The 26,231-nt window shown below is 39.7% G+C and overlaps 2 protein-coding genes across 5 annotated transcripts in view; one reads left to right on the top strand and one right to left on the bottom strand.

Moving 5' to 3' along the window:
• LOC115140652 (glycerol-3-phosphate dehydrogenase 2 (mitochondrial)) overlaps positions 1-12,767 on the bottom strand; it is a 43,935-nt gene extending 31,168 nt beyond the window's left edge. For all 4 annotated transcript variants that reach the window (XM_029679017.2, XM_029679076.2, XM_065004526.1 and 1 more), the window contains exons 1-6: positions 12,646-12,767; positions 6,602-6,708; positions 5,845-6,016; positions 3,645-3,769; positions 2,409-2,506; positions 1,468-1,631 (exon numbers count right to left, since the gene is read on the bottom strand). In XM_029679017.2, the coding sequence (XP_029534877.1) occupies positions 1,468-1,631; positions 2,409-2,506; positions 3,645-3,769; positions 5,845-6,016; positions 6,602-6,703 (661 nt within the window). In that variant the 5' untranslated portion in view covers positions 6,704-6,708; positions 12,646-12,767. The remainder of the gene's footprint in view (positions 1-1,467; positions 1,632-2,408; positions 2,507-3,644; positions 3,770-5,844; positions 6,017-6,601; positions 6,709-12,645) is intronic.
• A 3,171-nt stretch (positions 12,768-15,938) lies between these two features.
• On the top strand, positions 15,939-21,439 carry LOC115130778 (nuclear receptor subfamily 4 group A member 2). The gene is made up of 8 exons (XM_029662227.2): positions 15,939-16,096; positions 16,686-16,790; positions 17,029-17,900; positions 18,460-18,589; positions 18,756-18,919; positions 19,309-19,511; positions 19,673-19,851; positions 19,965-21,439. The coding sequence occupies exons 3-8, from the start codon at positions 17,031-17,033 to the stop codon at positions 20,219-20,221; spliced, it is 1,803 nt and encodes a 600-aa protein (XP_029518087.1). The 5' UTR covers positions 15,939-16,096; positions 16,686-16,790; positions 17,029-17,030; the 3' UTR covers positions 20,222-21,439.
• The last annotated feature ends 4,792 nt before the right edge of the window (positions 21,440-26,231 follow it).

The raw sequence follows: 26,231 nt of genomic DNA, 5'->3' as shown, positions 1-26,231 counted from the left end.
AAAATATATATATATATATATATATATATATATAGTATTCACTGCCATCAACTTTGAAATGGATCCATTTCAGTTAGAATATTTTGATCTATAGCTCCTCATGTGTGTTGTTCCACAATCAATTGGATCATTTTGGACTAAATTGTATGATCTAAGGCTAAGGCATGTCTACATGTTGAAACTATGTGAGCGTGATGACTTGAAGAATCCCGAGGAGATAAACGGAAGCAGTCAAAGCCCAATCCCACCTAAGGAATGTCAGCTTTTAAAATGTCATTGCCATAATTGTTACCGATTGAATAACAGAAGGGGGAAAAAAATGTCTGTCAAACTAGCCTAACACATACAACACAACGTAATATTTTCATCCAGGTCTTTACACCTTTTAAGTTTCAGTCAGTCATTTAACAAAATAGTATGATATCTAGAGAAGTGCTTTAAAAAATTTAAAAAAATGTCAAATTGTATTTTGACATTGAAGAAAACCAAACGGAGAAGTGATATTATAAAACACAGCTAAATGATAGAGCTCCAGCATAACACCCTCTCTCCCACTCACTTCTGCTAAATGAGTAAGGCTGACAGATAGATCACTGCTCAGATCGCAGCCACATTCCCTTAGAAATATGTTGCCTTTTTTTGCAGTACATGGGAATCCACATATCCTCAAATGTTTAATGAGGTCTGACAGATAGCCTGGAGAAACCAAGTTGGGAGTTTGAGGCTACGTAGGAGACCTTGAGTAAACAGGACATGCTATGTACACCCCGGCTAACAATCAACATATGCTTTGTTTTTCTGATGCCAACACGCGGCACGGATAGCCGGAAGGAAAGATGGGTCCTGGGACTGGATGGAACCAACAAGGGATTGCCTACTGGCTATTTTCTTCTTAAAACCATGTTGTTTCTCATTTGTTTACGCTCACATAGCCAGCAATTACACTGCTGTGTACGCAAAATGAGTTATTTCTATGAAGGAACATAAAAGACAAAAGATTCAGGAGATAAAATAATAATTTACATTCTATGCAGGATTATAAACTGGGTGGTTCGAGCCCTGAATGCTGATTGGCTGAAAGCTGTGCTTTATACCACGGTATGACAAAAACATACTTTTTACTGTTCTAATTACGTTGGTAACCGGTTTCTAATAGCAATGAAACACCTTGGGGGTTTGTGGTATATGGCCAATGTACCATGGTTAATGGTTGTATCCAGGCACTCCTCGTTTCGTCCTGCTTAAGAACAGCCCTTATCCGTGGTATATTGCCAATATACCAAACCTCCTCGTGCTTTATTGCTTAATTATATCATATATGTTAATGACACAGATTTCACTTACAAAACAGGATATTCTTAGTGAAAAAAAATGACTTTAAAAGGTGCAGAGTCTTTTTTTTTGCAGGACTGATTGGGTCAGTGGTTCTATATTTGGATTTGGTGAAAAGGTTTGCTTGCGGCTTACCATCATAGTAGACAATGGCTCCGACCAGTTTGTCTCTCTTCAACATAGGAAAGAGCTCCAGAGCCTTGGTCTTGGTGAGGATGTAGCTGCTCTTCAAGCACTGGGCTCCAGCCACCAGGTCGTATATCTTGATCCCTGCCCAGTAGTAGGGAAGCTGCCACCACCTCACACACAGTGGAAAAGTTACAATTAAAAGGGGAGTTCCACCCCTTTTTCGCCTCATGTTCAACATCTCAAGCACCATACCAGTGTCTACATATGTGAAAACGCTGCATTTCTACGTTCTGTAATCAAAAAGATCATTAGAAAAGGTCATAAGAAAGTGCCACTTGATGATGTCATCAAGTTCCGATGATTTACTATGAATTAGGTGTCATTCTGTAAGTGTATTTTTGGTTCACGCTAAATATACAATAGATAATACATTCTGAGGTTTATGGACTATAATAGAATTGGGAAGGTAGGTATAAGATGTGCACTTCTGAGTGTGACTGATATAGGGTCTGTGTTGGCATGATGACTTTAGGCAGTGCATGGCAGAGCACTGGAAGCCAAACCGGTTTTCCCACACCCTTCAGTAATGAGACACACCTGTTCACTGCTTTAAATACCAGAGAAGGATCTTAAATGTCATGTGCAATTAATGCTCATGATACTAGGCATCACCAATCAAATCAAGCCCCTAAGTTCACACAAGGCTCAGAGAGCTAGGGTGAGATGGTGAGATTGTGAGCAGGTACAGGTGGACCATCAGCCATTTTACCCATACCCACAATGGGCCTCTCAGCCCCGGGTGATTGTCTTAAAGTTTATTGCCATTCAGGTGAACTTATCTCCATCTTCAAAACTTTATGTGAAAGGTTTACAGCGTCATGTGGTATTTTCGGTGGTATATGTAGTGAGAAACGATGTGAGAGGCGGAGACTGGAGGTTATTCTTACTTGTATATGGGGAGCATGATGGGTAAAAGTGCAGTCAGATGAGGGGCGATATTCAGGAGGTTGGAACGCTCATGCAGTGCTTCCTTCACCATCATATACTGGAGGAGAAAAGAAGATCAAAATGGATTACATCCAAATCAAATCAAGCTTTATTTATACAGCACATTTCAGACATGGAACGCAACGTGCTTTCACAGAACAAAAATATACATTTAAAACATTTAAGAAATTAATCAATTCCATTTATACAATTTAAAAATGAAACAATGAGCAAAATGATACAATTAAAAACATTATCCACTTAGCACTTTCTGAAGACTGGTTATATTTTTTCTCTCTCAATGCCTAATGCGGTAGTGCTGAGGTCACGCGAGAAAAAAATACTGAACTACACTGACTCCTATCAGAGTAGCTAATATAACCATTAAGTGTGAATAAATAGACATTTAACCCCTTAATCCTAATGGCGTGCTATGAAATACAGTAACATCAGGTTCATTGTATTTCTTTAACAGATATACAGTATACATGGGTAATGTCTTCTTAAGTGAGGGACTTAAATGGTATAATGGTGATTAATCATTTACTAGGCAGAAACGTGTAAATGTTATTGTTATCATGGATGACCAAAGTGGCCGGCCCAAAGCAAATATGGAATGAATTGCCTTAATTTGCTTTCCATTTCCTCGCTGGCTGGTAGAGTAGGTGAGGAGTCTGTACTTTGCTGCACTGCTTCTGACTTTGCAGTTATGTTTCCTGCAATCACTAATTGGCCCCTTCTCCAGCTCACCTCCAAGGCCCCAGCATGTTCAAACAGATAGGAAAAAAAGACTTAAAAACACACAGCCCTAAAATAATGAGATTCTTCAAGTGCTCTGAAATGTAACAGAAAACTGTGACATTTGAGTTCGAACCTGGGTGACTCTTCTTAACAATAAACAGACAAAAGAAGGCCCAAATGCTTTATTCCTCCCATTACTCTGATATAAATGTCCTGTATTAGCCTAATTCCCGTCTTGATAATGACAGGGGCGCTAGCTACTCCTTCCTCTCTTTCCCAGTTGTATGAATTCTTTGAAATAACTTCGAAAATCATAGGCACTCACTCAAGGCAAGCATGTCAAGACCTTTTTTTGAATGAAAAATGATTCCAGATGGTAAATAAAGCAATATGACCAGACGGACCAGGAATTCACCGGATAAGTGTCAGCTGCAGAGAAAAAATGAGGCATTTACCTGTTCGTAATCTAATTTCACAATGGCTTTCTGTAGATATCGGACTCCTCCGTGAATGAGCTTGGTGCTCCGGCTGCTGGTCCCAGATGAGAAATCGTCTCGCTCCACCAGGGCAGTTTTAAGATCTGACGGCGGGAAGGGAACCGAGGCAACAGATCAACGGCAAGCTGAGATTTGGCTACTTATTGTCCCAAATGTTTAGAATACATCACACATTATTTTCATATGCATGGACTACTGCTGTAATAATGGATGATGGGAGAAATATTGTGCAGGCATACATATTCCATTGGGTAAAAACTGCAAACATTTTCATTACACTGACTGTATGAACCACAAAAAGTAGTCAAAATGTTTGATAATAATTCAAGGACCTACAAGTAAAACATGTCATAAAAAAGACTATACAAATCACTTTACTTAATCATGGTTTTTGTAATTATATTTTTTATCAAAAAGGAGAGTATATTGGAGGAGAAATTGTCTTGACTTCCAGAGAATTCATTAACATTGAAACTGCTCCTCACTCCCACCATTAGAGGCTTGTTTGCTGTCCCTGACAGAAAGACACCGTAAATCCCAATTTTGAAAGAAAAAAAAGGGAAAATAAATGCGGATTAGGAAAGGGGGATATGGCGGGGGTTTACAAACCCCCTGCTATTTCACCATTAGACCGTCAAATCGATAAAGGAGCTTAAAAAAAACCTCTAACCAAGTTTCAAGTTTTAATGGCACATGCATAAGTACAGTGAAATGCCTTCCTTGTAAACTCATAACCCAACAATGCACACAAGAAATAAGAATTGGAAGTATGAAATACACAATAATGTAAGTAAGACAAAGGAGACGATTGTGGAATACAGGAAAAGGAGGGCCGAACACACCCCCGTTCACATTGAAGGGACTGTAGTGGAGCAGGTTGAGAGTTTCAAGGTCCTTGGTGTCCACATCACCAACAAACTATCATGGTCTAAACACACCAAGAAAGTCATGAAGAGGGCACGACAAAGCCTATTTCCCCTCAGGAGACTGAAAAGATTTGGCACGGGCCCCAAGATCCTCAAATAGTTATACAGCTGCACCTTCGAGAGCATCCTGACCAGTTGCATCAGCGCCTGCTATGGCAACTGCTCGGCATCCGACATTAATAAGGCGCTACAGAGGGTAGTGCGTACAGCCCAGTACATCACTGAAGCCAAGCTTCCTGCCATCCAGGACTTATATACTAGGTGTCAGAGTAAGGCCCCAAAAAATTGTCAAAGACTCCAGTCATCCAAGCCATAGACTGTTCTCTCTGCTACCGCACTGTAAGTGGTACCGGAGCGTCAAGTCTAGGTCCAAAAGGGTCCTTAACAGCTTCTACCCTCAAGCCATAAGACTGCTGAACAATTAATAAAATGACCACACAGACTTAAACATTCCATTGTTGGTTAAAGGCTTGTAAGTAAGCATATTATATACAGGAAATATTTGAGAAGTCAGTTCCGATACCATATTTACATGTGCAGGGATACTGGAGCAGCATAGATAATTGATTAGGATGTAATGGTAACCGCAAGAGGAACCCTCATCAGGGGAATGAAAGAGACATCTTTCAATCTTTGGTGATTGGACTCTTAGTCTCTTCCGGGGAAAAGAATCCTAGCTATTCAATCCTAGCTATTCTGGAGTTCCAGCCTCCGTAGCTGGCTTCTGAAGCTCCTTACAGGCTGAATCCCAGAGAGATGGCTTGGAGGCAGCTTCTGCACCATGACTAGAAGGTTATGCAACAGCAGGACAGAGAATATCCTCCCGCTGCTGTGAGGGGGGACCGGAACAAAAGTGTACAGCAGCTCAAAGTCCTTGCTAAATGCGGATTCAAACTGCAGCTGTTGTGAAAGCTGAATGAAGGGGATTCATCCGAATTTGAGAGAGAAGAATGTGAGACTAATCAAAATAGTTTTTCCTTAATAGTTTGTGATATCCACAATGAAGTGGTCATAGTTCATGTACAGCAATCAGCCAATTTCACTATGTTTCTTAGCAGTTATTTTACAGAGATTAGTCATTCCATGAGCCCAGAGTATTGTTTGTTGGTGATATTCTAAAACATGATGATAGAAATGATCCACATGCAAAAGACATGCAGGGGAAAGGATAGTTAAAGCATTAGGAACAACTGATAGACTGCAAGTGACAAAGACTGCAAAAGGCAACTTACCCCGTGTCACAGCATCCAAGGCACAACCTGAGCCCGTGGCTCCTCCCCCTACAACGAGAACATCAAACTCCTGGGTGGCTCGTAAGGCCGTTAGCTGGGCTTGCCTGGACGGGAGCTCGTCTTGGAAGGCCATGTTCACCTGTTCAACCGCCTCCACGCGCGAGAGTCGGGCCTAGACCATCCATGCAAACAAACCAGTCATCCATTTCATTGTCATATGACTCCAGGGGACAGTGCACATTAATAAATGTGTTTCATTATTATGCACGTCTTCACATTCTTTATGATGGATTTAGGAAAAAAGAAAGCAGGCATTTTCTGTGGGGGAAAAAAACTCAGACCCTACCAAGGAATAAAAAACAATAAATCACATGCTAATTTATTACAATCTCCCTACTACCCCACCCCATTTCAAAATATTGTCCATCTAGATTAATGGCAAAATCTGCATGCTACATGCATATATGTTAAGCTAAGATAGTAAAGTACAATAAAAGAGCATTACACCAAACAAAAATGAAGTAAAGTAGTCTATTAGGAGGGAAGGGTTTAACCAGCCCAAACCATCTGCTGATAACTGGGCCTAATCTACACATAAATGTTTTAATACATCAAGAAATTGAGATCCACAAGGACAAACATTACCAAGGTCACCAAAAAGTAAGCTGATTTCTGCACATACAGTATTTGACCTGGCTGACATGCAGTCTTCAAGTTTCACTGTAGCATCACAACAACGTTAACGCTAGAGGCTCACCTGTCTTTTCCTGTATTCGGTCAGCTGTGTAAGGCCATAAAAGGCTACCAAGCCTCCACTTGCTACGGCAGCAGTTCCTTTGACTGCCTTTCGGATCGCCATGCCTCCTGTAAGACAAAATACAACTGGAACTGAGAAAAACACATCACTAGTCATGATACTAATCTGCATTTGAAAGCAGTTGGTATTAACGTACCCCTTCATTTTTTGCTTGTTCAGTTTGCTCAAAGTTCAGGAAGTTGCTCTCAAGGGCGTTAGCTTTGTGTTGGCTAATGTAACCTGACTAACAGTGGTGGTTTGGTGTGTGACTTTTTTCCTGAAACCATCAATCTCAACCAGAGCCTAGCCCAGGGATAATCAACTAGATTCAGCCACGGGCCAATTTTTTCTTGAGTGAAGGGTCAGTGGGACAGAACATAATTGCAAATATTTGGAGACTGCAAATTGACCGCAAAAGCCCAAACAGATATACAGTTGAAGTCAGAAGTTTACATACACTTATGTTGGAGTCATTAAAACTTGTTTTCAACCACTCCACAAATTTCTTGTTCACAAACTATAAATTTGGCAAGTCGGTTAGGACATCTACTTTGTGCATGACACAAGTAATTTTTCCAACAATTGTTAACAGACAGATTATTTCACTTATAATTCACAGTATCACAATTCCAGTGGGTCAGAAGTTGACATACACTAAGTTGACTGTGCCTTTAAATAGCTTGGAAAATTCCAGAAAATGATGTCATGGTTTTAGAAGCTTCTGATCATTTGAGTCAATTGGAGGTGCACCTGTGGATGTATTTCAAGGCCTACCTTCAAACTCAGTGCCTCTTTGCTTGACATAATGGGAAAATCAAAAGAAATTAGCCAAGACCTCAGAAAAAAAATTGTAGACCTCCACAAGTCTGGTTCATCCTTGGGAGCAATTTCCAAATGCCTGAAGGTACCAAGTTCATCTGTACAAACAATAGTACGCAAGTATAAACACCATGGGACCAGGCAGCCGTCATACCGCTCAGGAAGGAGACGGGTTCCGACTCCGAGAAATGAATGTACATTGGTGCGAAAAGTGCAAATCAATCCCAGAACAACAGCAAAGGACCTTGTGAAGATGCTGGAGGAAACAGGTACAAAAGTATCTATATCCACAGTAAAACGAGTCCTATATCAACATAACCTGAAAGGCCGCTCAGCAAGGAAGAAGCCACTGATCCAAAACCGCCATAAAAAAGCCAGACAAGGTTTGCAACTGCACATGGGGACAAAGATCATACTTTTTGGAGAAATGTCCTCTGGTCTGATGAAACAAAAACAGAACTGTTTGGCCATAATGACCCTCGTTATGTCTGGAGGAAAAATGGGGAGGCTTGCAAGCTGAAGAACACCATCCCAACCGTGAAGCACGGGGGTGGCAGCATCATGTGGTGGGGGTGCTTAGCTGCAAGAGGGACTGGTGCACTTCACAAAATAGATGACATCACGAGGAGGGAAAATTATGTGGATATATTGAAGCAACATATCAATACATCAGTTAGGAAGTTAACTATTGGTCGCAAATGGGTCTTCCAAATGGACAATGACCCCAAGCATACTTCCAAAGTTGTGGCAAAATGGCTTAAGGACAACAAAGTCAAGGTATTTGAGTGGCCATCACAAAGCCCTGACCTCAATCCTATAGAACATTTGTGGGCAGAACTGAAAAAGCATGTACGAGCAAGGAGGCCTACAAACCTGACTCAGTGACACCAGCTCTGCCTAGAAGAATGGGCCAAAATTCACCCAACTTATTGTGGGAAACTTGTGGAAGGCTACCTGAAACAATTGACCTAAGTTAAACCATTTAAAGGCAATGCTACACTCAATTAGTATTTGGTATGTAAACTTCTGACCCACTGGGATGTGATGAAAGAAATAAAAGCTGAAATAAATCATTCTCTCTACTATTATTCTGACATTTCACATTATTAAAATAAAGTGGTGATCCTAACTGACCTAAAACAGGGAATTTTTACTTGGAATAAATGTCAGGAATTGTGAAAAACTGAGGTTAAATGTATTTGGCTAAGGTGTATGTAAACTTCCAACTTCAACTGTATTTGAGTAAAACATAATACTTTCAAACCTTGCTTACATTTCTGTATGATCACATACACTGAGTGCACAAAACATTAGGAACACCTGCTCTTTCCGTGACATAGACTGACCAGGTGAATACAGGTGAAAGCTATGATCCCTTGTTCATGTCACTTGTTAAATCCACTTCAATCGGTGTAGATGAAGGGGAGGAGACAGGTTAAAGAAGGATTTTTAAGCCTTGAGACAATTGGATTATGTCTGTGCCATTCAGAGGGTAAATGGGCAAGACAAAAGCATTAAGTACCTTTGAACGGGGTATGGTAATAGGTGCCAGGAGCACCGGTTTGTGTCAAGATCTGCAATGCTGCTGGGTTTTTCATGCTCAACAGTTTCCCGTGTGTTTCAAGAATGGTCCACCACCCAAAGGACATCCAGCCAACTTGACACAACTGTGGGAAACAATGGGCCAGCATCCCTGTGGAACGCTTTTAACACCTTGTAGAGTCCATTGTTTTGTATACTCAGTGTATATCTAAATTATGCGTGGGAATACTTTGGAACATATTTTTTAAATAACTTGGAGCTGATTTGCTCGTGTTTTTAAGGTCTTTTATGTCCAAAAATTAAAAATAAATTATTGTTTTTTGCTTAGGAAACTTGGGTGGCCAAGTACAGTTGGGGAAACCCGGCCTAGCCTATTCAACTGTTGCCAGGATAGCCACCTCATCAGCACCACAAGTTGGAGCACAGGCACAAGGCGAGAAAATCCTGCCATCCAACTGCTTAAGGAGAAATCCATGCAGTTTATACAAAACTTGAGCCAATTCCCTCATCCATTCCAGGAGACTTTAGAAGGACTGAAATGGAATCACAGCAAATTATGAAGCAAATATGGAATAACAGTAAACAGTGGCAAGTGGCTCAGTCAGAGACAATGTTGCCTCATGGTTTCCTCTATTTCTGGTTCAAAAATGGATCAATTAGAATGAGTTCATTGAATAATAGAAAGGTGATTTAAGACGGAGTAAGACAAAATCGCATCTAACAAAAATCTATTTGAAATACAAGTAGATAAACTGGCCTAAAACATGCTAGACCTAAATTCATACAAAGCGTAACAATGAGATTTAGGCTAGGCCTAACTTTGCCTGTTTGGATCCCCTTGTCTTTCACGATGATTAGGCAAGCTAGATTAATCATCAAAACAAGCTTGGTTTCCCTGATTTTCACTCGAGCACAATCCAACAGGCAATTGATTGTGGCATCAAGGCCACCTGCAGCTTCAAAATACATTTTGAGAAAGAAAAAAAAAAGGGGGGGGGGGGAAACACCCCAACTAGGAAATATTGGCCCACGACATGAATATGCAGGCACTCAATACCAGCAGTGTCATTACTAATGTTGCTGCCAATTACAGAGCATGTCATGACACTGTGATTCATGAATATTCATCACTGACTGATATAAAGGCAGTACTGTGCAAAGGCCTCTATCCCCATTTTACTGTCGCAATGTGAATGGTGAACGGGTACCTCCATCATACCATGGCGGCGCCTTCCAGCTGCAAGACAAGCTGTTCCATAAGGCATTGCTAGTTAACAGTATGTTATATAAAGGTGTATTAAAGTGATGAAGTGCTCCCTGGCTCTAAAGAGTAGGCATTAAAGAATATTAAGTAGACATTTAAGCTTGTAAAATGGGAATGTAGAAATGGAAAAAAGACATAGGGCAATGGAATGCCTTCAGGGTGAGACTGCTGGGAAAGTTGAGATTCCATCCAGTCAATGTCATGAGGTTGGTCAGTTCTATCAACAAATAAATCAAATAGCCTACTGTGGCAACTTGTTATCCCCTGAGGTACTAAACTAGCCTAAATACATGTATCAGTATGCATCCAAATCCGTTATCCTAGTTAAGAATGAGTGACCTGAAACATTGCATCGTAGTAACAAAGGCAGATACTGGGTAATACTGCCAGTGATTGTTATTACATCAATAGGTTACCTGGGTCAATCCACAAAAAGAGTGCCTTTTGCATTCCTGTAGAAATGGTGCACCAATATTGAATTTATACGTATGTTATATTAAATGAAGTGCCCTTTAATATAGAATAAAGATTTGCTAAAGTGCCAAATTCAGCATTTTGTGCACCCTCCCCAGTGCACCCTCTATGACTTCTAGGGATATTTTAACCCACTTTAATGCCAACATTTCTCCATGTTTTCACCATCATTGTAAATAAAGCCCTAGTTGTTTTGTTGTTTTGGACAAAGTCCTTTTTGAAGATAATTTTTTGTTTAAATGTGATTAGTGATTCATTTTCATGTCGCTTATTTTGAGGTCAACCCTGTTACGTGAACAGAACTCTCGTTTTAAAATGGAGAAACTATTCCTCTTTAAATATTTTTTTCAAAAGAAAGCCTGAACAAAGCAGGAGAACTGGTTCTACTCTTTTTGGCAATTTTCTGGTGCTTTGTGGTGGAAAAATGAGTGGGTCGACTCTGGATAAGAGCGTCTGCTAAATGACTTAAATGTAAATGTAAATGTAACCCATCAACCCTGTTACCCATAGATAGTGCTACAGGCTAGAAATGTTTTAACGTTAAACATTTTGGGGGGTGAAGTTTGCATTAAATTGCCCCTCCCTGTTGCATACAACAAGCTTCCATTCCCCCTGTTATGGTCAAACACTTAAAGAGAGACTGAATGCACCAATTCCGCATGTTTCTCTGTTGCTCATTAGGAAAAAAACTGATTTCAGTCTTGGTGGTGTGGTTCGATGTGGCAGTTACTGATGTTTGTCCCCCATGAGACACCATAGGGAAAAAGGCAGTATTACTTCCTCAAAATAGTCCGAATGATTCTAAGATAACTCAAGAAATGTGTAATTAATGTTTACATTTTTAAAGAGGTTGTAGAAGCGCAATTTTACATCTAGCTAAGGTGTTTGTAAAAAAAATGCAACTTGTTTTACTTTATTTAAACAAAGTCAGATCCACTGTGCTGATGGGCTGGTGTGTCCTGTTATCTGTGTGTTCTGTGGTAGGATTGGATAGAGGCAATCACCGCAGCTGTTTATCCTGTTTTAGTGGGTACTGGGCAAGTGAGCATTGTCGAAATCAAAATCCAACCCTCAAGTAAGTCATGATGAACTCACCTACAAAACTTTGGACGAGACTGACTTTATGAACAACATTATCCTATTTACAATTTGTGGTCAGTTTTGACAGTAAAATAAACACTTTCTATCAGATAAGTTGTTTATTGTCTTCAGTTTGCTTTAATAGGCATTTACTAGTCTATTTTTATTTAACCCCTTGGGATGGGAAATGTGTTTTTTTATTAAGTGGAACTTGGTCTTTATGACTGAATGTTACAATTAGGTGAAAACAAACCAAGTTACAATTCTCAAATGTGAATGACCCACCTACTCATGAGTTGCATGAGCAAGTTGCAACTTGTGTACTGTAGCCAAAAACAACCTGACCTGTGTATCATTCTGGGTGGACTGGACATCCATGCATTTTCATACTAGCTAGTAAATGTAGGCCTGTTGCTGAGAAGCAATCATTATCATCATGATCAATTTAGCTAGCTTTGGTCCACGAATAGTGGGTGGTTAATTAGGCTACTAGCTAGCTAGCCATAATAAACAAATGGTTTATTTAGGTAGCTATTATTTAACACTGACATGGTTGTTATGACAGGGCAGGGCAGTTGCTGTATCTAGGCTACTTGAGTAGTATTCCTACTCTAGTGAATGCAGTCTCCCTAGCTAACGTTAGATCGAGCTAAGTGCCATGACATCTTGACCGACATAAGTCGTCACCTCGTAGCCTAAATGTTACTTAGCTGAGCTGGCTACGGTAGCCATAGTTAGCAAGAGAAAACCACAGGCTCAGAATGCATGCAAAATAAGATGGCTCGGAATCTCTGGGTGCATTCTGACATGCATGCCGGGGACTTACAGTTCTTCCGATGTCTCTGGCAGCTATCAACCTGCACAGACCCCCGGATCAATGACTGCAGAGCGTGAAAACAACAACTTGACAGTCAGGTAGGCGTCTGGTTGCTAGCAACAACCTCTTGGCAGTCGAACCAGGAAGTAGATTAATATGATGAACAGCACAGTAAACCAATCAAAATAGAGATAAGAGAGTCTTGTCCAATCATGATTAAGACTATTTTATCTTGGAGCTAAACTGCGCAACCCTTGCCTGTGATCTATTTGTGGCAGAGGCCGGTTTAGCAGATGCTGACCTTGTCAGGGCTAGAATGCCCTGTCCATAACAATGATGCATATAAACCCTGTATAGATAATGCTATGTTTTGGCCATGGAGCAGATTTGAAGCCTCTGGTCGGCCATATTGGCACTCCTCAGAAAAGCAGTCCTCATAGGAATGAATGGAATTCTACATTATTTCATTTGAATGTTTCAAGGACAAAATTACATGTATTTAAGTGTGTTTGTTGTTGTAGTGGGTTAAGGTACATATAATTAGAATTCAAGCAAAAATGTTTGTATATATTCTTTTCATTATTTATTTTCGTGTTTAATTTAAAAGTTTGCATTAAAGTGTCTGTAATAGAATAAAGGTGGCAAAAACAAATGTACACGTTAGTAAATACATTTATATAATTTCTAAATATTTTATACAAAGGTGGGGGAATGCCAAGATGGTGGCACAGTGGCTTCAAAACAGCGCCCCCTGTAAGTCCTCTAGTGTATATATAAACTATTGGTCCATAAGCATTCATGATGGTTCTTGGACAGCACTTATTTCAGCACCTTGGACAGATCACTTTTTTTTACTGTCTATGACAACACATCTTTTTCAGCACCATGGACAGTAAAAATGTTTTTATAGTCAGTCCATGGACAGAACACATGCACGCACACGCCCACACATGTACACACACACACGCCCACAAACACAAACACACAAACACACTGCGCAATTATCATCTAAAGAGTCCTAATATCCTGCCGGGCCAATAAAATACAGAGTGCATTACACACACGCACGGAAACACACAACACACACACACACATTTGACCTTGATTAGCAATGTCATTTTGAATTCCATCTACCACATATACAAATATTTTTGGGGAAATATCTTTGCTCTGATTTGATTATGCATTATTAGCTCCCCACGTCCAAATGATTGTCAATTTATTGTGCATATAAATGAGGTGCTTTGTTATTCCACAGTCAAATGGGCAATTAAACTGCTAATTGTATTTCCATTCTAAACTTTAATTGGTAAATGGATAACAGTAGATTAAGGAATAGCAGTAGGCTCAGACTTTCAGGATAAAGTTGTTGGACTTTATTACTCATCCTTGTTAGGCCAATAAAACGTGATTGTTGTTATATGCTAATTAACTAAGTTGCCTTTGGTAAACGAGTCAAATGAGTCCTTGATGTAAAAAAAAAATGACAATGCGTATGGGAGTATCTGTATGTATAGGCAAAACCTGAAATGCTCCCATTTTGTATGGTCACTAGTGGACCTATAGGATGCCAAGCCTATGACAATTTGAGAAACTTTGCAATTGACTCACCATACAAGAACACCTGTAATTCACTGTAACTGATGCGCCTTAGGCCAACAACAAAGATTGGAGGTATTTTTTTTATTCAGTTTTGAACACACACTTATGGCCGTCTACTTTTTCAGAGGGTAGATTGACTGAGAGGTAGAGACCATCCAGTTTTGCCAAGCACTTCATGCAAATGCAACACTGTTTCAAAACCCTTGATCTGATGAACCTAGTCTCGTTCAGGATCTAGGCCTAGGCTAACAACTCCTCAAATTCCACTGAGCAAGTATAGCGAAGTCTGCATTTACAAAACACTAGATTTTCCATGTCAGTATGGGAGATTGTTATACGCTCCTGAAGTGTTATGCTGTAGCCTCAGTTCGTTCAAATCAGAGATAAATATGGATTGGATGATCTATGGATGATGAACAATAGTGTCCTCTAGAGGTGAGTGCAACCATGAAGTGTTAGGGTTCTCTCCCCAACGTCCACTATGTTATGACTACATGGGACAGAGCTCACTGATCATGGACTATGTGTGTTCATAATTCCACAGAAATATGGACTTAAGTGAGCAAATAGGCAAGTATTAGACCATTGAATTGTTGGCTTAGGCCAAATCATTTGTCTTCCAATGCTGCATAAATTTGTCCCAGGATATTCACACCCAATCATTAGCCTCTGTGGCAGATCCATGGTTTTAAAATAAACAGTCTTGGGAAAAAAAAGTGAGTAAGCCTATAATGGATACACGTGCAGGTGTAAGCTAAAGACCAGTAATATTGTTACAATACAATAACAATACGGCCAGGACTATTTCTGGAGGTCTGTTGACTGCGTCAAAGCCTGCGTTGTCTGCGTCACTCTCCATTCTGTGCTCTCACTATCGCGTTTCCCTTCCTCGATCAAATTGGCTCAGCCAGAAGAACTGACTCTACACACTAAATAATGAGCCCTGCCCACCCCATAGTCTGCTCAAGAGCAGCAGAGAACATGACTGACGGCATGTGAAACAACTAGGCCACACGCCCACGCGATTATGAGGTCTAAATTTGGAGTCCAATTGAAATCTACTAGTTGATTTTAAAGATAGACAGGGATAATATTGACCCACCGTCCATTATTTAACCAAACAAAGTTGTGAACCACTCTGATTATTACATGCCTGGATAAACAAATCACAGCCAATGAAACATTATTGAATGTTGAGCAAATATTCCACTCGTCAAAAAAGGCCTATATTATAGACTACTGTGCTTAAGACTGACACATACTCACACATTGCAACAGAGCTTTACCCGTCAAAATCGTGTAAACCTATGTGGCCTGCTGTGCGTCTTTCCTAGGCTATTTGAACACCTTGCTGCTGCTGCTTCGAAACACGTAAAATGAGACACCTGGTAGAGGCTGAGAATGACGCTCAGTCTAAACACAATTGCACAGTTAAGCTTTACTTTAATATAAATATTCAAATGTTTAAATAACGCGGTTTCCAATACTTTTTATGGTTATAATCAATAAAAGAGAGTAGTCCCAGGTACACATGTACACAGACTATGCAACGGACTCATCATGTTGGCTGGACCATGTTCCAAAAGGGATTGGTGCATGTCACTGGCGACGCAGATGACGTTGATATTTGAAACACGTGGGCTGTGGTGCGGAGAGCTCACATAAACAAAGGCACATTGGCAGACCGGGTAGTCGAAGGTTGTATCGCGCGCAGTGCTCTGAGGAAGTCATACAGATTGCTTGGTTGGTATTGTAGGCTGTACTGTCGCTCACGCTTTGGAGCTTTTTACAGAATTGAAAAGCACTATCTACATGCTTTATGCATGGATTGACAACCACGATTCTGACGTGAAAGAAGGTAGGTTGATTTATTTGAATAAGTGGTATGTTTTTTTAATAAGCGTTATGTGTTGTGACATCTTACTTCTTTTTAAAAATTGATTGGGAGTCATCAAACCAGTTTTATTGTAACAGTTTATTTGTCACGTATTGTGTCATGTTGAGAATTGTTACTTTGCACATTGGGAGTGGTACTTACGGGTTGAGAATTGTTACATTTTACAATGAATGTGCAACATTACTTTGGAAAGGAGACTTGGAGAAAGTCATCGACGTCAATGCCGTGGAGGGTGGATGTTCAGCGACATTTAAACTTCTAATTTCTTCATTCAAAATGTCATGCGTGTGTATAGACTATAACAGGCAACTACGAAGCAGCGTGTGATTTTAAAGCTCATCCATATGGTCTTATAATTGACCTTTTGTCATTTAGGCTATATTGTAGGGCAGGCTGTGAGGCGAACATAAGTAAAAGCATAGTGAAAATGTCTCAAAATTGTGCTTTATTAATTGCCTAACCTGTTTCTCGTGAATTGTTGGAGCATTGACATATCTGATGGCATTGCGTTTTCTAGATGAATATAAGTTAAATGTATCTATTTCATTAGGGGACGATTCCAGAAAAGAAACACTTTCTTGAATCCTGACCCCATACTCCTCCAGACAACATTATCAATTTCAAGTGTCACCGAAAAACAGTCTCAAGACTAAAGGTAGGAAAGCTTATTATACAGTCTATAATTAAAAAAAAAGAAGATTATGAATAAATCTCATGAAGTTCACTGTTCCCGATTGCCCGATTAAAACATGCGACTAAATAAGTTATCTGAACATCAGATCCGGATCAGATGTTTTTATAATACTTGTTATTTTGTAGATTATATGGAATGTATATACTTTGTAGCTTGCAAATGGGTTTGAACATGAACATGTTGCCACTTTCGTTTTCAGCCATGCCCTGCGTTCAGGCTCAGTATGGGTCATCACCGCAAGGAGCCAGTCCCGCTTCTCAGAGCTACAGCTACCACACCGCTGGAGAATACAGCTGCGACTTCTTAACACCTGAGTTTGTTAAGTTTAGTATGGACCTGACCAACACTGAGATCACAGCTACTACTTCTCTCCCTAGTTTCAGCACGTTCATGGACAACTATAGCACCAGTTACGACGTTAAACCGCCCTGTCTATATCAAATGCCGCATTCTGGAGAGCAGTCCTCCATCAAAGTCGAGGACGTCCAGATGCACAGCTATCATCAGCAGAGCCATTTGCCAGCTCAGTCGGAAGAGATGATGGCCCACTCCGGCTCTATGTACTTCAAACCCTCCTCGCCTCATGCCCCAACCACACCAAACTTCCAGGTTCAGCCCAATCACATGTGGGAGGACCCTGGGTCCCTCCACAGTTTCCACCAGAACTATGTGGCAGCGACCTCTCATATGATAGAGCAGCGCAAAAACCCGGTGTCAAGGCTGTCACTATTCTCCTTCAAACAGTCCCCTCCTGGTACCCCTGTGTCGAGTTGCCAGATGCGATTCGATGGCCCACTGCATGTCTCCATGAACCACGACAACCCAGGAGCACACCGAGGCTTAGACAGCCAGAGCTTCGCGGTACCCAGTGCTCTAAGGAAACAGGCCGGGTTAGCCTTTCCTCACTCCCTTCAGCTCGGCCATGGACACCAGTTGATGGACAGCCAAGTTCATTCGCCCCCGTCCCGAGGGTCACCATCAAACGAGGGTCTGTGCGCAGTGTGTGGGGACAACGCCGCTTGCCAGCATTATGGAGTGAGAACCTGCGAGGGTTGCAAAGGATTTTTTAAGGTGGGCGTTCGCTGATTGTGAATTATGTAGCTTAATTCAATTATTACAATTATTCATTGTATTATCAGTCCTTTTAATTTTAGTATTGTTATTTTCATAATCCCCTTGTTATTAGTGGTGGGACTAAGCCTAGTAAACAATTATGACAACTGTAATAACTTGTGGATATCACTTTCATCACGACATTAAAAACTGTCAGTGTTGTGAGGTCTTTTTGTGAAATTACGGTCTTGTCTGGACAAGGAAGTGCAATATTCCCCATGGTAAAATTGAATGGTCACTTTATTTCCAACCCCCGATTAAATAGCCTAATCTTACATATTTAATTAGAGGTCGTCTCAGAGGGCCGTAAAAATATGAATGCCCACGGATTTTTGTTTTTACTGAATGTCTACCTCTCCGGTTCCTCACATATATAATAGCCCAAAACGGGAAGGATGGATGTTCTGTTACAATATCAATTTATTCCCCATAGCGCAGCTGAATGTATGCCAACTGTGTATTCATTTTACATGTGCTGATGTCCATGCTTAAAACCCTGTTGTATTTTTCTTTGCAGCGCACTGTTCAGAAAAATGCTAAATATGTGTGTTTAGCGAACAAAAATTGTCCTGTCGATAAACGCCGAAGAAACCGTTGCCAGTACTGCCGTTTCCAGAAGTGCATGGTTGTCGGAATGGTCAAAGAGGGTAAGAACATATTGTGGTCACTTTGATTGTTTGTGTCCGTGCATGGCCATAAAACACCTGCGGTCCTGCGCGTAAAGTTTGCGCGTAAAGCAAGTTTAACCTTTTACGCACAACAATCAAAGTTAAATACAAGTCTATATTTTCTCTTGTCTTCCTCTCAACACAGTTGTCCGGACTGCTAATCTAAAAGGTCGAAGAGGCCGTCTTCCCTCCAAACCTAAAAGTCCCCAAGACCCCTCACCACCCTCGCCACCTGTCAGTCTCATAAGTGCCCTTGTTAGGGCTCATGTCGATTCCAACCCGTCCATGTCTGGCTTGGACTACTCAAGAGTGAGTTTATCATTTAATTCCCTTTAACAAATTGTGTATGAACATAAACACCGTGCTGCTAATTTATAATATTATTAGAGTAAAAATACAGCGTTTGTACAAAGCAGTGCATGTCTGGATGTATTTGATCGTGTTTGGATGTGCATTTGCCACACAATGTATCGACTTCAAATGTTTTGTGCAAGACAGGTCTGCATTCTAAACTTTGTCAGTCTTTTAAGGTGGCATATTTTACTTAAGTAAATTACTTTGAAACGGAGAACTCAATAAAAAAGAAGACATTAATGTAATAGTAAAAAAGCACTCCCCTCCTAGAAATAGGCTTTGCAATTTCACGGGTAATATATTTTAAAGGACCTCATTAAGCCCTGTTGAAATTAAAATTCCAGTTTCAGGCTAACCCTGACTACCAAATGAGTGGAGACGACACCCAGCACATCCAGCAGTTCTATGATCTCCTGACGGGTTCCATGGAGATTATCCGAGGTTGGGCGGAGAAGATCCCTGGGTTTTCTGATCTTCCGAAGCAGGATCAAGATCTCCTTTTCGAATCAGCCTTCCTGGAACTTTTTGTTCTGCGGCTGGCATACAGGTAAGCCTCTTCTTAATTATGAAATAACCTCGACTATAATAAAGATCAGCCCCCTTCAAGCTCCGCTGCTTTGGCTTTTATTAGCTATCCAATAATTAGGAGCCTCTTAAATCCCTATTTATTGCTCAAGGTAATTAATGCCACTTTGTTATTAATTGCAGGTCCAACCCAGTGGAAGGCAAACTCATTTTTTGCAACGGGGTGGTCTTACATAGGCTGCAGTGTGTCCGAGGATTTGGGGAATGGATAGACTCGATTGTGGAGTTTTCCTCTAACCTGCAGAGCATGAACATCGACATATCAGCATTCTCCTGCATCGCCGCTCTTGCCATGGTAACAGGTGCGCAAATAGGATATACTTGAATTTAATCACTCTCCCAAATGTTACACTGTTTAAATGCATTTCTTATATTCACGTTTTGGTAATTATGTTTTATTATTTTCACATTACAGAGAGGCATGGGCTTAAGGAACCCAAAAGGGTTGAAGAACTTCAAAACAAGATAGTGAACTGCCTTAAAGACCAAGTGACATTCAATGGCGGAGGTTTGAATCGTCCGAACTACTTGTCAAAACTTTTGGGAAAGCTCCCTGAACTTCGCACCCTATGTACACAAGGTCTGCAACGTATCTTCTACTTAAAACTCGAAGACTTGGTTCCTCCGCCAGCAATAATTGACAAACTTTTCCTCGACACTCTACCTTTTTAAATAGACGTTAAAACGGACTTTTGACGAGACCTCAAAGAACTTCCACAGACTCTGTTTGAGTCAGCCTAACAGATTTGAAATATTTTATCTCTGAATATTTGCAAGCTCCATAGTACAATCAAGGATCCACGAAATTGATATAAAGAAGAGTGAGAAAATTGGGTTCAGAAAACCAACTGATCTTCGATTTTTTTAAATGTAATTGCCAGAAATGTTGTGAGTAGCCCATGTTCGACCCCACACCGGGGGAAGTCTCCAAGTCTTCTCTTGACTTAATGTGGATAATTCTCGACCAAGTGAAACACTTTCTTGCAATTCTTATTCCTTATTGTTGACTAACCATCTGCTCCATTGATAACGCATACTGAGATGTAATATATTCCATTTATATATACACATATATGATAGATTATGTGATGCGTCCAAAGCGTCAATTTATAACACTTGTAAAAAGTTTGTTAATGACAAAATTTAATTGGACTTTTATGACTTGTGCCTATATGTGTTTCTGTCAGGATCCCAGAGGTGCGAAAGTATTTCGAAAAGACAACGCATGTTGTAGGTTTTTATAGGCACTGGCTGTCGAGGAGACATGTCTATATTATACATTATATACTGGACACTATGTAGTCTGCTAGATTTTTATAAAGATTCGTAGTACTGGCACACCTTTTATGTATGACGCATATGTGAAAAGTATCTCCATCTGTATAGATAAAGAGGGATCCATGGTGTTTGTAAAACTGTCAGACATTCCTTGTTTGTATGTGTTGTAAGTATTGTTGCTGTTGAATATAAACGTTTATATATTTATTATTTTATTGCCAAAAGCGACGTTAAGCATGGAGCATTTTTAAATGAGTTAAAACCTTCATAATTCATGCTGAGCACGTTGTCTATGTTTTATGTCTTATAGACGTTTAGATTGTTATCATTTTACACATTTGAAAATGAAAAATTCGTCCTATATAAAATATAATTAAGTGTGCGGTACGTCCTTTGCCTTCATGGTGTATTTGAGTAGGATATTGCAATGCATTCGGTGCCGAATTCCAAACGTTTAGAGAGAAAGAGATATTTAATGTTTACAAATAAAACTTTTAAATCATTTTTCTTCCGAAACAATTTCTCTTAACTGATTTTTCTTTACAAATACAGGTGCATCTAAATGAAATTATTTAATTCAAAATTAATTGAGTGAAATATTGCTTGCTTTCCTGTAGGCATAAATATAGATTTGACGTTTTGATTAAATTCTTTCTCGGTAGCTCTATGCTGTATGGAATATTTTCAGTTTGTTCAAGCTCAGTAGAAATGAGGTGTTACTAATTAGGCTGTGATTACAGTGAATGTTTGATTACAGTGAAATCACTTAGAATTTACATTAATGCAAAAACAAAAATCGTTGATCAAAAATAGATAACCCTCAGAAATGGGCATGCTTGCTTGAAAGGTAGGCTATATGGTTTACACTCTAAGAAAAAAAGGTTCTGGATAGAACCAAAAAGGTTTCTATGCGTGCTTCATATATGGCACCCCTTAATGTTATATAAATAACATAATTGGTTTCCTAAAGAACCCAATATGGAACCCAAGGAGTATTTTTGGTTCCGATTTTGGTTCAGTGTAGAATAACCCCCGGGGATCTGATCAAATAACCCTACATAAGGGTTTATATAGAACCTTTAGGGGTGCCATATATGAAGCAAGCAATATAACCCTTTTTAGTTCTATACTGAACCTTTTTTTCTAAGAGCGTGGGCTAGTGTTTCATTGAGGTCGGAGACTTTATTTGGATTTGTTTTGCAAACTCACACTAGCAGTTTCCTAAAAGAAGGCTGAACAGTCTTGGACTCAAAATAATTGGACAAAACGTTTACATTGTTTATTCATTTCTCATATGGCGACTGGCCTGCTATTCCAAAAGACCAACAAGTGGGGACATTGAAATATCAAGATAAGTTAAAGTGGCATGCTGATATAGCGTCAATGCTCATCACACTTTCAAATATGAAATTAATAGAATAAGTGACAGCCGATAACATAATACGAGATTTCCCATTCTTTATTTATGCAACCACTTCTTACAATTTGGAACTCGGAAAGGATTATCCAGAAAGACGGGTAGACTAGGCTGCTATGAAGTAAAACAGTTCTAAAACAGTTGGATGGACGTCACATTTAGCATAATTTTTGACAGTTTGGGATTTTCGACAAACAGTTCTGTAAAAAACAACAACAACTACAAAACAGTAGTCCTAAATCGGATTTATTGTGTACAAAATAATGGACAATGTCATTTTAAAAATAAGCGCTTTTTTGGAACGAAGTTAACAGACAAGCAGGGTCAATACTTTGGATTTATAGCGTATAGATTTAGGAAAATAACTAAATAAAGAATCCTTATTTCAATTGCACCAGTCTCAATCATTTTCATATACATGATGACTATATAATTACTGAAAATATACATTTAAGTTTAAGCTTTTAGTAGAGTATTGCTTGGCCTACGCGATGTCAGAGGTGCGTAACCTTCAGCATTGAAATAGGTCTGTCATTTGTGAACTCAGACGTTTTGTGAAGTTGCTCTGGTTATCAGTTGTTCCAGACGTGTGCAAACAAACTTCAGAGCAGTACGCGGGTACAGACGTAGACTCAAAATAATATGTCAAACAAGAAATTGCTCAAATTGAAAAGCGATAGCATCAAGTTAATTCATTAGGGTATTGGGTCGTTGCAAGAACATACATCCTTTTGCGTCACTTTGATATTTTAAGTAGTAATTGTGCACCAAAAATGAATTGCCATTTACTATAGACCACATGGAGGATTCAATCAATCAGATTTTTATATGACTAAAGACTCGCTAAAGTGCCAAAACTCAGCGTTTTAAAATGTCCCTCCATGCACCCTCTGTGAATTCTAGGAGTATTTTAACCCACTTAACCCCAACATTTCTCTAAGTTTTCACCATCATTGTAAAGCCCTAGATATTTTGTTGCTTTGACAGAGTATTTTAAAATATATATATATATATTTATCATGTGATTAGTGATTAATTTATGTATGTCCCTCATTTTAAGGTCAACCCTTTTATGTGAAATGAACTCTCGATTTAATATGGTGAAACAATTCCTTTATAAATGGTATTTTGAAAAGAAACATCGAACATCTATAAGTCAAATCATAGTGTAAAAGCAGGGGAGCTGGTTCTACCATTTTTGGCAATTTTCTAGTGTTTTGTGGTGGGAAACTGAGCAGATGGAGCATAACATGTCAACCCTGTTACCCATTGATAGACAGGCTATAATTGTTTTATGAATTATATTTTGTTGTTCTGAAGCGTGCATTCAATTGCCCTTCGCTAAGCCCCGCCCCAAAAGTTTGGGCAACCAATCGCAGCTCTCCAGTTGATAGCAACAGTTTGTTGAGTCTCATACATGCTCACGTTAGAAACAAACGAAAGCCTGTCGGGGCAAGAGGGAAAAACTGAGTTTTCTTCAAAAAATACATTGTTTAAATGGCAAAATAATTTAACATTGCACCAGAGGTACTTGCTACTGTGATTTCTGAAAGGCAGAGCTTTGTTGGAGTATTTTTCTCTCAGTCTCATTGACCACCAAACGTTGCTAACGCTAGCTAGCGAGCCACATACATTGTTTTATCGATATGTATGTTAGCTAGCTATATTCGTCACGTTATTAATACAACTCCCATCTGCTGTCGACATTAGGATACAATTTGGGAGCACTAGTTAGCTCCCAAGTGTCCAGTAGCTTTGACTGCATTCTGACCAGGTGGTTCCTGTCAAGCAATTGTAATGACAGTCTACCACAACATATCAAAAAGTTTCCTGATTAGCAAGGGGTCGTCTGTTTAATTTCATTGTGCATTAAAAACACAGTTTGAGATCATTGTAAGGGGATTTGAGTGGAGAAAAAGGCTTCCCAGGAAAATAACAAGGCGGGAGCAGCATATTAAAGGGTCAATTCCCCATTCAACCACTGGCGAAATGACCTCAATGTGTTTCTAATACACAAATAAATGAAACACAGACTACTGCTTGCTAGTCAGGAAACTCTTGGTTATGTTGTGGTGGACTGTTATTACAATTGCTTCGCGGGAACCTAGTAAAATTATGTTTGTAGTGTAGCTAGCCACTGAATTGCTCTAAATTCAATGTCAGCATGCAGTCAAATCTATAACCACTTTTGGAACTAACTACCACTCTCAAATTGTTTCCTGATGTCGACAGCAGATGGGAAATCAATTCATACCATTGCTAGCTTAGCTAGCTAACATACAGTACCAGTCAAAAGTTTGGACACACCTATTCATTCAAAGGTTTTTCTTTATTTGTTTTACTATTTTCTACATTGTAGAATAATAGTAATGACATCAAAACTATGAAACAACACATATGGAATCATGTAGTAACCAAAAAAGTGTTAAAAAAATATATATATTTTATATTCTTGAAAGTAACCACCATTTGCCTTGATGACAGCTTTGCACACTTGACATTCTCTCAACCAGCTTCACCTGGAATGCTTTTCCAACAGTCTTGAAGGAGTTCCCACATATGCTGAGGACTTGTTGGCTGAGCACTTGTTCCTTCACTCTGCGGTCCAACTCAATTGGGTTGAGGTCGGGTGATTGTGGAGGCCTGGTCATCTGATGCAGCACTCCATCACTCTCCTTCTTGGTCAAATAGCCCATACACAGGCTGGAGGTGTGTTGGGTCATTGTCACATTGAAAAACAAATGATAGTCCTAAGCACGGCAGGGTAGCCTAGTGGTTAGAGTGTTGGACTAGTAACCGGAAGGTTGCAAGTTCAAATCCCCGAGCTGACAAGGTACAATTCTATCATTCTGCCCCTGAACAGGCAGTTAACCCACTGTTCCTAGGCCGTCATTGTAAATAAGAATTTGTTCTTAACTGACTTGCCTAGTTAAATAAAGGTTTAAAAAAAATGCACAAACCATATTGGATGGACTATCACTACAGAATGCTGTGGTAGCCATGCTAGTTAAGTATGCCTTGAATTCTAAACAAATAACTGACATGTTCACTAGTAAAGCACCCCAACACCATCACACCTCCTCCTCCATATTTCACGGTGGGAATTACACATGCGAAGATTATCCATTCACCGACTCTGCGTCTCACAAAGACACCAAAGGACAGATTTCCACCGGTCTATGTCCATTGCTCGCGTTTCTTGGCCCAAGCAAGTCTCTTCTTCTTATTGGTGTCCTTTAGTAGTGGTTTCTTTTCATGCAGCCTGATTCACACAGTCTCCTCTGAATTTGGATTTGTTTAAACAAAAAATAGGTTACTGCATGATTCTATATGTTATTGCTGTCTTCACTATTATTCTACAATGTAGAAAATAGTACAAATAAAGAGAAACCCTGGAATGAGTAGGTGTTTTGACTGGTACTATACATATATTAAGTGGCTAGCTAGCTAGCGTTAGCAACGTTTGGTGGCAAATGAGACTGAGAGCTAGCTAAGCAGCTGAGCAGCTAGCAAACAATGTAACAAAAACCTCCATCAAGGAATCACAGTAGCAAGCACTCCTGGTGCAGTGTTGAATTATTTGGCCATTTAAACATGTATTTTTTGAAGAAAACTCAGTTTTGCCATAGCCCTCACTGGCTTTCATGTGTTTTAAACATGAGCTTGTCCAAGGTGTCAGACTTGATGACCGTTGCTATCCATTGGAGCGCTGTGACTGATTGCCCAAAATTCTGTGGCGGGGCTTAAAGAAGAATTGTCACCCCATGTTGCACACAACAAGCTTCCATTTTCCCAGTCATAAGAGGATTTATTATGACTGATTTAAGATGAAATCATCAACCCTGTTATGGTCAATCCCGTTACTTTAGGCCTATGTGGCGCTAAAGTAGTTTTTTAAATTTAACCTCTTGAGATGGGAAAACATATTTTTTAATGAAGTTGAACATGCTCTTTATGACAGAATTAGAAAATTAGGTGAAATCAAAC

This window comes from Oncorhynchus nerka, linkage group LG1, assembly GCF_034236695.1.
Source record: "Oncorhynchus nerka isolate Pitt River linkage group LG1, Oner_Uvic_2.0, whole genome shotgun sequence".
NCBI classification, from domain to species: domain Eukaryota; kingdom Metazoa; phylum Chordata; class Actinopteri; order Salmoniformes; family Salmonidae; genus Oncorhynchus; species Oncorhynchus nerka.
The sequence above is the reverse complement of the archived record's forward strand: the minus strand, read 5'-3'. Positions and strand labels throughout refer to the sequence as shown.

Bases quoted from the DNA above. Each gene is read 5' to 3' on its own strand.
- LOC115130778 (XM_029662227.2), top strand. From the start codon at position 17,031: ATGCCCTGCGTTCAGGCTCAGTATGGGTCATCACCGCAAGGAGCCAGT. The intron at 17,901-18,459 runs GTGGGCGTTCGC...TTTTCTTTGCAG, and splicing joins GTTGCAAAGGATTTTTTAAG to CGCACTGTTCAGAAAAATGC. The intron at 18,590-18,755 runs GTAAGAACATAT...CTCTCAACACAG, and splicing joins TGTCGGAATGGTCAAAGAGG to TTGTCCGGACTGCTAATCTA.